The sequence below is a fragment of the Equus asinus genome, chromosome 19, assembly GCF_041296235.1.
Source record: "Equus asinus isolate D_3611 breed Donkey chromosome 19, EquAss-T2T_v2, whole genome shotgun sequence".
NCBI classification, from domain to species: domain Eukaryota; kingdom Metazoa; phylum Chordata; class Mammalia; order Perissodactyla; family Equidae; genus Equus; species Equus asinus.
This window is the reverse complement of record NC_091808.1, coordinates 15041601-15055301: the sequence shown is the minus strand read 5'-3', so window position 1 is coordinate 15055301 and position 13701 is coordinate 15041601. Positions and strand designations below refer to the sequence as shown.

The following is a 13701-nucleotide window of genomic DNA, read 5'->3' as shown; positions in this document are numbered from 1 at the left end:
GACAAATTTGCTATTTCTAAAATGATTAAATAAGTTTTCAAGATTTTCTAGCTGTTCATGTTTCCTGAGAGCTAGCTTCATGATCTCTGTATCATTACTTGTCAAATTCACTGTCATTCTGAAGACTCCCTCTTACTGTTGGTTAAATAACTGATTTGGTACAAGAAAGGCACACAATAAGGAAAACGTTTTTTAAAATTCAAGATCTGAAGATTGCAGAATAGCAGCCACTACCTTGCCTGTTTCCCCTCCTAGCAAAAACTATCAGCAAACAGTATAAATAAAAATACCTTGTTCCATACTGAGATGCTCCCATGTATTATTGATGCTTCCATGTATTATTTTCAACTTCAGTTTGCCGTATTATATACCCTAACTTTTCTTCATGTGAACGAGGTACAAAGTAAATGAAAACTTCATAAGTAGGAAATTCTGTCAGCCTGACATATGGAGTCCAGGCTCAGGCGCCAGCACATAGGACCAATCTGGGTCCCACTCCCAGCTCTGCCATTTCCTGGCAGTAACCTTGGACAACTCTGGGAGAGCAGCAGTTCTCATCTCAGAGCTGACGTGACGACTAAACGAAATCACACATGTAAAGCACTCAGGATGTGTCTGACACGTGGTAGTAAACACTTACATGTTGTTTTACCGTTTATTTAACATTTCTAATTATTTCTGCTTTGGGGAATAGAAACGATTTATGATTATTTTGCTAACCTGAAATGTTTTAACATTCATGTCAATAGGGCACAAGACACTTGAGTCACTCTACATACCATATAGTAAAATCTAAGATCTAGTGTTGGTATGTAACAACTTTCCCTCAGGAAGACGACAATCTAACAGCAGTACACAACAAACAGCTTACGGAAAATCAGGCTATAAAAATTGAGTGTTACAGTAGACAAAGATAAAACCTGTAATAATCGTCAGTTATTCAAAATGAATAAACTATAAACAAAAACAGCATTATCTGGACTTGACATATTACTTTCCAAATTGAGGAACAATATTTAGAAGCCTGAGGTGATACCAATGTACTAGTCTTCCAGGAATGGGGACACAACCTTAAGGCGAGTGGTTGTCACCTACGCTCTTCTTGCTGCCCAGCACACGCACTGGGCAAATGGAACATCGACAGCGCTTTACTATGACAAAGATGCCTACCGAGGAGGTCTATCAGCATCTCGGGAGTTTGGGAGTGGTACATCTGTGTTTATGATGCTACACACGTGATCCTAATATATCCTTTAGAGACAGGCATCCCTTCAGCCATTTCCTTTTAAAATTCACTGACATAGAGAATCCTTGCAATCACCATCACATTTTATTTTGTGAGGCCGTGTTCCCTAGTTGCAATGCATTTCAATCTTTAAATAATATAACTATGTAACAATTCAAAATAAACAGTGCCCTGGATCCAAAAATGATAGCAGAAAATTACAAATTAACAAACGAACAAAGATTACATGATCTCTGCAGTTGGAAAAACTATGTATCTGCCCTCCTTAAAATTCTTCAAGTAAATCACCAAAATTTGTTCACAGCGACAGGATTAAACGAAGGGTGAGGAGGCATCATTCTTCGAAATTAAGACATTAAAAAAACAGAAAAACAGCATGAATGACCTCTTGCTGAAAAGAAAGTTATTTCAAAATGTATCATTATGAGCTTTATGAGCTAAATACTTATGAGCTAAACATATAAACATTGGGTGACCCAATTTTGTTTTTCAACGTAGCATCATTCTCCCACCAGTCCACTCAAGTGCAATTCAGAAATGTTTCAACATACTTAGAAGCATTTAGACGCATACATGTCAAACCTATGCTCCAAACCTAACAACAATGTACCTAAACTCTAGGTTTGATTTGTACATCCACACTTGAGACACTGACATAAATTTAACTTTACTGATTTTTAGTAGTTTGAATTAGCACTTAAATCTGTTTTAGGATCTCATTTAGGAGATTTCAAATGGAGTTTTTACAGCTTTCCTATTTATTAACCTGACAATCTGAATTGTTCTATTTCTCAAGGCGTTATATATCATTTAATAGGGAATTGAGATCAATAAAAAAATTCTGAAACCTCAAATACCAATATCTTCCTGTAGATAAACACTGTACCACTATAGAAATTCCAATTAAGTAAAAATCAGAAGGTGAAACCCTTCGGTTTTCCATGTTACACTGACCCATTACTGCTAAAGTCTGGTAAGAGTATCCTGAGAATAATGTTCATGATAGTTTTCACCTGTATTTGAAATGCATCATGTAAAAGTGGCAAATGTAGAGATTCAGAGCACGGGGCTTTTAATTCTACAGTACAAATGGAGACAATTAAATGCAGTAAGGGAATATGTGCAGGTCTCAAAGGAAAATTATAACCCAAGACGCATGGGGCAAAAGATTTATGTGGAGTTTTTAATCCATATTAGAGTGTAACTTGACCATAAATTTAAACAGAAACCATCTTCTAAGACATACATTCTAATAAATGTATCAACAGTACTGATAGTCAACGAAGGGTCAGTTATTTGAGCTTACTAGCAACATTTCATTTTTCTATCCAACAGAAATCTGTAGTGGTTTGCCCCAATTACATATCTGAAACACTGTCTTATAAAAACAAAAATGAAACAAAATTAAATAGAACTGAAGATAAAAATACTCTGGAGTTACAGTAAAGCAAACTATCATCCCTGGCCCATCAATCAGGTAAAAAACATTGGTGAAAGTTGGAAGCACAAGATAACCCCCATGAATCTTCAGCACAAAGTACATCTTTGAAAACGTGAAATGATGAATCTTTGGAGGGTGATAGCTAAACCTCCAAGAATCATCAGGTTTGAAAAATATTGCTTAATCACTTTCCAAAACACAATTAGCTGCAAGAACTGAAGATGTCGTTAAAAAGTATCAAGGTAATCATATTTATTGCATCTTTAGAATGCATTTTGAAACACAAAATTGATAGTGCACCCCAGCTTCACCAAAATATATATTTAAGAGAGGGGGAACCTAAGATATTTATAAACAAAGTGTAGGCTGCATGTGCTTTTCTAAGGGGCTGAATTAAATATAACCAGTTGCCAACTTTGTGCTCTGACATACTGAATTAGTGGGTATGTGTATACTAAATTCATTTACTTTTGTCTACAATAAATGAAATATAAACACTGCCCTATACAATCCACTATCAGCAGTGAGTACGACAGCAAAAGATTATTGTACAATTTATACATACTAAAATATTTTCTTTCTCTAGAGATAATGCAGAACAAAGCCTAATCATTATAAGACTTAATTTGGGAAATCTCAAATTACAACAGGGAAAAACCAAATCCGGGAATGTATTGAGCCCAAAACAAAAGTTCCTGGTCATATATGAGATTAGTAAGTGCAAGTGGTAGAATAAAGCATGCTCAAATTGTATGCTTCGGTCTTTGCATATTCATCAAACCTTTAAATTAAACACGACGAGCTAAAGAAATGTCTTAAGCAGAGCGAGATAATTGGGAACTGTGTCATTTCTTTTACCATTTTTGTTACCCAACTTATACAATGCGCAAAGTGCTAAGCAACACTACAAAACACATTTACATCAACACTGAAGGCCTGGGGAAATGAAATCCAACAATTTTATTTTAATGAGCTGTATTTTCTAAATTTTTGTTTTATTTTTTTCCTGTTTTCATACAGTATTGAAAACAAAACGCGGCACATTCACATTTTTCCGAGGAGCTGTAAAGATGATCTCTACAGGGTTAAACGTTGTAAAGCCTGAAGCTCAATCAACTGATGGTGAAAACTCTCAAAGGGAGTAAAGGCTGGATCTGAATGGTCTAGAACATGTACTGTAATTTAATAGAAGAGATGGTCGTCTTAATATTGAATGATTTAAAAGAACTTCCCAGTCCATGCGAAGAGTACAGTCCAAGAATAAATCAAATTTATGAGCGCATTTTATGCTACATATGTGTATACTTTGCGATCCTCAGGTGTTCGTGCCAAATATTCTCTCTCAATAAGTCCTTCAATACGTTTCTTAATAACAACTGGACTTGGTAAGAATCGAGCCTTCAACTGTTGAGTTACCTAAAAGAGAAGGTGAGAAAATTAATTCCTACCAGAAAACTTAAAACATATAGCATTTCCATACAGACACACAGAAATTATCATCTCTGAATCCAACTGATGTGTCATTTTAAGACTCAGATTAAACTTCGGTAATTTGATTACCAAAGTTAAAAATAGAAAATTAAAGGGGACTGGCCCCGTGGCCGAGTGGTTAAGTTCGCGCGCTCCGCTGCAGGCGGCCCAGTGTTTCGTTGGTTTGAATCCTGGGCGCGGACATGCACTGCTCATCACACCACGCTGAGGCGGCGTCCCACATGCCACAACTAGAAGGACCCACAACGAAGAATACACAACTATGTACCAGGGGGCTTTGGGGAGAAAGGAAAAAATAAAATCTTTAAAAAAATAAAATAAAATAAATAAAAAATAGAAAATTAAAAAAGGCTTTATTTGAAAACGTAACGTATGGTTAGAACATACATCCTCACATCAGACTGCGAGCGTTAAGGTGTAGTTGAATCAGTTGGAATATATTAATATGAATGTACACCACTCTACAGTTTAACCATTTTGACGCTATAATCTACTGACTTCTGGGTTACTCTCCCAACTCACAGAATTGGGGTAGCACAAATTCCCTAAGTTTACGTTTAAGAGCACAGACTCTGGGCTGGGACTGCGTGGATTCAAAGCCCAGCTCTCCCACTTATTAGCTCTAGGACCCAGGGAAAGCTACTGAGCCTCATGCGGTGCTGTGCATATTAAATGAGTTAACAGATGTGATGCTTTAGAATAATGCCTGGTCCACAGAAATGCTCTTATTATTCTTTCCTCCAACTTCTGTTAGGATTCCAGGTATTGTGATATCAGTAATAATAAAACTATAAATAATAGAAATAAAAAAATAAAAATAAAAGTCAAAGTCTGACTATGCACTACATAGCAGTCATTTTGTATATATTAATTTATTTAATGCTCTTAACCCTGTGAAGTAGGTTATCTCATTTTACCAATGAGGAAAATAAGCCACAGAGGAAAACTGACATGAACACGGAGTAAACAGAGTGAGCACTTAGAGATGAGAATCTAAACCTTTCTGCCTCAACGTCCATGCTTTTCCCACTAATCCACCTGCCTCTCTTGCAGATCATCCATCCATCAGCCAGTTTTTCTTTTATTCCTGTTGGATCAGTTCATTTCTCGAGGCCACAACGGACTGATAATTTTTTGAAATCTGAAACCTCAGCCCTTCACTCTCCAACTAAAATCTAGCACCCTCCTAGTAGGATCACTCCACTGTCAACTAACTCGTTCTCAACCCGCTGAGACCTCTCTGCCCCTCTGCCCCTTTCTTCTAAGCTGTAACTGACTTATGACCACACCTCCTTCTTGACAGGGTCTAGAGTGCATACAAGGCCGCTTCTGCTGCACCCTCACCAGGACGCTCAACGCCCTCACTCCTTTGGTTCGAATCCATCAACAGCCACTCTATATTTATGTTATCGTTCAAAATGTGCTCCTCAGCTCCTTGCTGAATAAAGTTATAGTTTTCACACCTTTTGTATAGACCAGAAGTCAACAAACTAGAGCCCAGTGCTTGTTTTCTAAAAATCCCTACTGGGACACAGCCATACTCATTTGTCATCTATGGCTGTCTTCATGCTACAACTGGCCATTAAAAAAAGACAAAGTTTGGGGTCAGCCCTGGTGACCTAGTGGTTAAGTTTGGCATGCTTCGCTTCAGTGGCCCAGGGTTTGGTTCCCCAGGCACAGACCTACAGCAAGTCTGTTAGTGGCCATGCTGTGCTGGTGGCCCACATACTAAAACACAGAGGAAGACTGGCACAGATGTTAGCTCAGAGCAAATCTTCCTTAGAAAAAAAAAAAAAAGTCTGCCTATCTCTGGTATAGACTGATAATACCAATTTATAGTATTAGAGTTCAATAAGTTGCTGAACACTGTAACCTCACGTCCTGTTTTACATAGGGAAAGAGGCCATTTCAGTTTGAAATTCCTCAAGCTCCCACCACCTTACATATATACATTTATGCACACTTCTATCCATCCTTGGTTAGCACACACCCTGTACCCTGCCCTGGGCTCCCAGGAAGAGGCATATTCAGTAACACCCCTGTTAATACATCTACCACTGTGTTCTCTATATAATCCTCTCGCCTTTCCTCTTCTAGACTTTAGTAAACCAATTACCCTCTTCTCCCATATATATATATTTTTTTCTTTTTCTTTTTTGCTGAGGAAGATGAGCTCTGAACTAACATCTGTTGCCAATCTTCCTTTTTTTGTGTGTGTGCTTAAGGAAGATTAACCCTGAGCTAACATCTGTGCCAATGTTCCTCCATTTTATATGTGGCATGGTGCCACAGGATGGCCGAGGAGTAGTGTAGGTCTGTGCCCAAGAACTGAACTTACAAACCTGGGCTGCCAAAGCAGAGCACACTGAACTTAACCACTATACCACAGGGCTGGCCCCTTGTCCCATTTTTTTCCCCCTTTTGTTTTTAAGCATTTCTTCCTTATCCTTAGGATATAAACATGCTGAATATCTTCCATCGAGAAAAGCAAAATCCAGAACCCCTCAACTCACAACTTAATCCTCTACTAGTATTGCTCTCTCTGCCCTTCCCAAGAGCCAAGATCTCAAAGGACAAGCCACTCAACAGTTTCACTTCCATTTACTTCTCAAGGCACTGCCATTCAATGTTCACTCTTATCAGTCCAATGAAAATGTCTGGGGAAACAAACCAGCCACTTAACTGCAAATATGTCTTAAGTGTTTATTTGATTTGTTTTTTTCCCGATTTCTGAAATTACTGACCAGTCACTCCTAATAATTTTCCTCCTTTACCATGTGACATAAAGTCAACTGGTAGAGAATGGTATTAACTGACATGTGGAACACAGCAGCACACTGCCCCTCCCTTTACGGTTAAAGGGACTGATTCCTGACCAGCCATTCAAGCCAGAAACCCCAGAGTGATCCTCAACTCCTCTCTCCCATTTCCCAAGATCAGTCAATAAACCCTGTCAATCCTACTTCTTGCCTGTCTTCATTCAGCTCTCCATCCTCCACGAATACTTCATTCAGCCCTAATGATCTCTCACTACTTCAATGGCCTCTCACCAGGTCTTCCTCTCCTTAGTTTCTTTGTGATACGTAAGCACTCAATAAGTGGTAACAGTTACCAACATTTAGAAATAAAGGTAGTTTTTTACGCAAAAGTATTAAATACCAGCGAAAATTTTTTCTTTATTCTTCATGTGATAATATTCTATTTTTATTTCATTACAAACATATTAGTTCTTAAATTGTGCAGATATTTTGACATATTGCTATGTTTAATTATCAAGTGCCATGCTTTTCATAATGTGTTATCTCATTACAGTTTCCTAATTTTAAAATTATATTTTAAATCAATTGAATACAATACTCCCCTAAATTTAAACTGTTAACGTTATTCTGCTTTTTCTACATTAATCCAGTCTTGAAGTGTCCTCACCTCTGCTACTAACACGTTGTGCTGCATCTTCTTTCTAGATTTCATTATCCGCACTATAGCAGCTTCTATCTCATGTTTTCTGTCGTCATCTACTTTCTGCCTTGTTTCTTTCCTTTCTGGGTCAGATTCACCTTGTTTGGCAGCAACTAAAAGAGAAATAAAGAGAATTTACCATGTAGTTACCATGTAATTTCAAATGTAATGAAAGACTGTGGTTTATAAATAAATTTCATATAATTTAGTATTATCCACAGAGAAAAAACAATTTCAACCCAAGTATAAACATACACCTATTAATTAAACATTCAAAAAGTGCCTAATTTAATCTTTACTTTAATAAGTATTTAAAAAATTCTAAATTATTCCTTTTTAAATATTAGGAATTTAATTTTATAGAGATAATAAAACCAATTTTACTTTTATAGAATACATTGATTCCTTTCCTGGAAGAAAAATGAGAGCTGGAGTACCTTCAGTAGTAAAATTATCAGTAAATAAATTTTCATTGTTTGTGACTTCCAGAGGTCAACTAGCATTTTACTGCCATGACTCCAAGTTAAACATCACCAAAAGTATCTCAGGAGAACACCTGATGTCTTACTAACTCAAAATGTGGCTGTAATCTCTAAGGCTTTAAGAGAAGGAAGGAGTATGTACTGCCAAGATTTAGTTATCTCATAATCAAAAAGTATCACTAGAATGTCAGTTAAAGGAACCCTATAACAATTAAGTAATTCATTTGCAGCTCTCCCCAATTATCTAAAGATTTCTTGTCATATATCCTATTAATTTTTCATGTCACGATCTCATTACCACTAATGCAGACTATATTCCAATCTTAGGAGAAGTCTTACTCTCTTATTCCCTATGGTCTTCAAGCAACTGCTAAGGGATTAAATACAGAAGGCCTTTTCTCCTACAACTTTGCTGTAATTGAAGTAGCAGAGAAAGAAAAGTAGTAACTGATGTTTTGTTTATTTGGTCATCAATAGGAGATAGATATGAAGTTTCTGGAGGTGGAAATTGGAAAATTACAAAGAACCACATGGGACACTCCTCACTCAGGCACGGACACACCTACGAGACAGCAAACTGCACAATTTAAAAGATCATTCTGGTGTGCATATCCATTCAGCTGTCTCTAATTAGAATCCCTCAGTTAAGGATTCTGTATTCAGTGTCATTTCCCAAGTTAAAGATAATCAATAATCTTAACAAAAAAAGACTACACTTAGATTAAAAGGGTCCACTATGAAAGAATAATGCTCTTCCTCAAAAAAGTCAATGTCATTAAAAAAAAAAGGACAGAGGCACTAGGTTAGATTAAATAGAACTAAAGGGACATAAAAGTCAGTGTAATGTCGAAATCTTGATTGAATCTTTGCCTAAAAGTAAGGCATGAAAGGCATTTTTGAGACAACTGCAGACATGCAAATATGGGTGGTGTATAGATGTATGGAATTATCAGTTTTCTTGCATGTGATACACTATTACAACTATGTGAGAAAATGTCTTATTCTAAGGAGGCAGAGGTATGCTGAAGTATTCAGGGGGTAAGTGTTATGATGTTTGCAAATTAATTTAAAATGCTGTGGCAAATATATACATATATGGAGGAGAGAAGGAAGGCAGGGACAAGGGCGCCTGAGCAAATGTGGCAAAATTTTAATGACTCGTAAACACAGGTGATGGCTATACTGATGTCCATTATAGTGTTTTTCACCTTATGTGGATTTGAAAATATTTAAAATAAAAAGTTAGAGGAATAATAGAAATTTTTAAACAATCTATTTGGTTCATTTAGATTTGGTCACCTAAATAGGGATACTTCAAGATAAATGAGAAGACAGTGGTGATACACACTGAATTACGATGTTTTTAAAAGTGTGAGGGCAGGAGCTCACTCCCTGAGCCTAGTACACAACACTTTGTACTTAGGAAGAGCACACAACAGAGATGTCTGCTTGTCTAAGTGGGTACATATGTATCTAGCTGTGTGTATTGGGGTGGGGGGTTGGGGGAAGTGGTGGGGAAGACTGTCAACTATGGAAATTGCTGTGAATTACAATGAATCTCATTCTTTTCAAAGGTTTCGTTCTTCAAGTAATACTTTTAACTTCTTTCCTTGACCTTTATTTACTGACGATAGTAAAAGCAGAATAAATAGGCAATATCAGAGTCTCTGAGTATTTGATTATGAGCCTGAGTACTTTCTAAAAAAGGTAAACATGTATTTTGACAACTTAAGAAAACCTACATGGTCACAATACTTATCCCCAGCGAGAAAATTTTAACTAATACAAAATATCAGTAAGAACCAACGTAACCTAGGTACCACTCCAAAATGAAAAAAATCATTTCATTACAGAATTTTATAGCCCAAAAATACCTTAGGAGATCAATCTAGTCAAATTCTTCATCATATGTAACTATATTCCTATTCTAATCAGATCTAAAATACTATAAACACACATTTAACACCAAAAATTAAAAATCTATGAACAGAAGACCATTTTTTATATAATAATAACAATAATATCTGACAATATTATTGCCATACATGACGGGCTGTGAGATTACAAAAAGAGTCGCTTATTTAGGGTAAAGTAGAGTGAGGCTCAATAATTCAGATATAGATTACATACCATACATTTTCCTCCAAATCTAGGATACAAACAAGTCCTGAAATCCAAAATCCGTATCTGCCCAAAACTATAAAATTATATGCCTTGCACCAGGGGAAAAAAGATATTTTATTCCATGACTCGTAACACAGTTCTGTCTTACTTTTAAAATATATCTGTGTCCCCAAGACATGGGGGCCAATTTTGGTGATGAAGATATAGTGCTACAGTTTGCGACTAGTGGACAAAGTCGTCAAGGCCAGTAACAGAGATACCACCCTGCTTCGCAAGGCATCCACAAACAATCAGGGTCAGAAAGGAAAACAATATGTATACAAAGTTCTTGAATCAGCGGACTTTCGCAATCAATTGTGTATTTAGCATTAAAATAATTTTAAGGAGACTATTTTTTATTAATGTATAATATAAATACAATTTTTTTAAATCAGAAAATTGAAGTCATTTAAAAAATTTACCTTATTTTAAAATCCCAGAGAGATCATTTAATATATAATTTAATAGATATAATTATGTCTAGATAGCATGCTAGACACATGAGCTCTAATGGATGAATTAGTACTGGGAAGCTCACCTAACACTAGTTTTGAAACCAGTTGGCCAACTCCGTTCGAGTTTTAAACATCCACAAAGATGGAGTGCCTTTTCCCCCCTTAAATACACAGAAGAAAGACATCTTACATTATGTTAAATATACAATAAATAGGATGCTCATTATCAACTTAAAAATAAAGCCATACTAAAAACTATTGACAAGAGGGTCATTTTCATGTTTTTAAGTTAGAGAGATAATATGGGTTTTATGGTTTTGAAATTTTAAAAATATGTATCAAAACATAAACAGCTGCATCTGAAGATCAAACTTTAGATAGATAACTCCCAATTTTGAGAAATCTGTAAATCAGTTTTAAAAATAGATGTCCACTAATAGTTTAACTCAACCAGTTAAAAACAATTATTTTATAAGTACTACCGTGTTCAAAAGTTGTATTTCACTGGTCAGAAACCATACAGAAATAAGTACCTTGTTCACATTATGAATTACTTTTTTAAAGGCTTACTGTACTTAGATTCAACTGTATTTTGACGGGAACATCTATCAATAAAAGCTGCTTTATTTCTTAAGCCTCTGTGTCATGCAGCAGCAGAAAAGCATTATAATATAGAAAGCCAACAGATAAGAATTTTTTTTTTAAGAGAAAAAAATATAATTTTTTGAAGAGGAAACACCTAATTCCAGATACCTGTCTGAATCTTGACTCTGTGCAGTTTGGACGTGAACTGGTCGTTGACGGTGAACACGTGGCCGTTCTCAATCTCCTTGGACTTGGGCTCTTTGGTGAGGACCCGCTGCGTGGGCTTCCCGCAGGCGAGGGACTGCAGGGCTCTAACAAGCTCTCTTTCGGGGATGTCTGTCTCTTGTTGAATTTCCTGAAATTTCATCAGATTGATATAATCACACTTTTTGAAAGATTAAAGTAGATTAATTAGTAAGTATAACTGACCAAGCAGTAAAGTTATTCCATTAAAGAAACTATTCATAACAAAGAATTCTCTGATTATCACTAAAACCTCACTTATTTGAACAAACTAGAGAAAAATGTTATTCAAATTACAAAATATTAAAGACACATACTTTTTTGTTTTAGGACATAGAGGCCTAGTCTAAAAATGTCATCCAGCAGAAATTATTAGGGACTTGTGTTACTATTTAGGTAAAAATAAAGTGTTAACCGACATATGATTCCTAATTTTAGAAATACTCCACAATCTTCCCTCCAAGGTTACCCACGCTATGCTTGCTTAGCAACTTCTTTCACAGAACGAAGCAAAGAAAGCCTGAGCTGAGGCCTCCTATCACACAATCAAAATTTACAACCAAGCTGACCACATTTACCGCTAGTAGGACCAAATGGAAAAAAAAAAAATTAAATACCTGGTAATTAATACTAAACATGAAAAGCAATTAAGAAATCTGTATGGTATGAATCAAATGCAATACTGGGGGGGGGGGAAGCAGTTCGGAAATGAATGAATGTATAATTTTTTAATTTATTATACTCCTCTCATGTCAATGGGACACGTATATGATTTAGTCCCTACACTTCTACAGCGATGTACGATGCAACAAGTCTTCACGTTAGGATACACTGCTTTGATTCAACATACAAAGCTGTTTCTTTCTCAAAAGCAGCTCAGGAAGAATGGGCATGAGCATGGTGATATTCAGATTCTGCAACTGATCTGGAGAAAGTCATTCTCTCTTTCACAAGAGTCTCAACAAGAGTTTAGGTTTTTCTAAAGGACTGTCAGGTAAGTGAGGATTGGGAAAAATGTGAATTTTAGTGATGACAACACACATTCCTTTGCTTCAAACGATCTCTGCTTATGTCTCCCTACTTTAGACATCTCAAAACTATAAATGTTAGTCCCAGCAAACTAAATAGCTGCTATCAATTAATAGAATGTTGTCTGTAACTATCTGCATGCTAAAAATGACTTATTTACATATCTTATTGTTTAATCATAGTCAAAGAATCAGAAATATCTTCTCAGGTAAATTTTACAATTACAGATCATTCCTAGAGGTAACTATTACAATTCAGTATGAATCCTTCTAGGCTTTTTCCTATAAATCTACATATACACACATGAATACAAATACACACAGTTACATGCACGTACATAAACATGCCCAGCTATACACTAGTATTAGTGGTAAACATAAATGGGATCACACTTTAGGAATTCTGCTATTAATTCCTTAGAGATTTTCCATCTTAGCATACACAGATTAAAGCTACAGAGAATTCCACAGTAGTGTTCTATTACAATATGAATGGAGACAGATTACATGCAATTTTGTAATGGAACATGATTTCTGTCTTGAGCACAAAAGCCAAGTTTTCTGAAGCAACTTTCTAGAAATGCACTTCCTTCATCACACTTGTAAAAATTTTCTATTTGACAGACTGGCAAACTGCCTTTCATTTTAACTATTTAACTTCACAACAGTCTATGAATATCCATTCTCTCTATCCTCAACACACATTTTTTTTCTTTTGCCCATCTGTTGGGCTGAAGATGGTATCGCATTATTTTAATTTGTACTTCCGTGACCAATAGGAGGAAAAACACATTTTTTTATGTTTATAAGATATCGGTGACTTTTCTTCTGTGCTTTTTGTGTAATCATACTCCTTCCACGTATTTCTATTCAATTCTTTTTGTACTGATTTATTGGTGATCTTTATATATTATGGTTTCAATTCTCTTACATGTGAATAATTTCTCTTGATGTCTTTATCTTTTCTCTTTTAACTTATGAAATTTCACCATATAGATATTTTATTAGTTTTTATGTGGTTAAATCTATCAGTCTTTGCCTTTGTGGTTTATGAACAGGCTTGAAAAAAAGCCCTTTCTCATATCAATCTTATCAAAATACTGTTTTC

The 13701-nt window shown here is 35.8% G+C and overlaps 1 protein-coding gene across 2 annotated transcripts in view; it reads right to left on the bottom strand.

Annotated features, from left to right (window-relative positions):
• Window positions 1-3628: 3628 nt before the first annotated feature.
• CUL3 (cullin 3) overlaps window positions 3629-13701 on the bottom strand; it is a 91198-nt gene continuing 81125 nt past the window's right edge. For both annotated transcript variants that reach the window (XM_070489647.1, XM_044751292.2), the window contains 3 exons: window positions 11491-11677; window positions 7605-7750; window positions 3629-4103 (listed from right to left, as the gene is read on the bottom strand). In XM_070489647.1, the coding sequence (XP_070345748.1) occupies window positions 3972-4103; window positions 7605-7750; window positions 11491-11677 (465 nt within the window). In that variant the 3' untranslated portion in view covers window positions 3629-3971. The remainder of the gene's footprint in view (window positions 4104-7604; window positions 7751-11490; window positions 11678-13701) is intronic.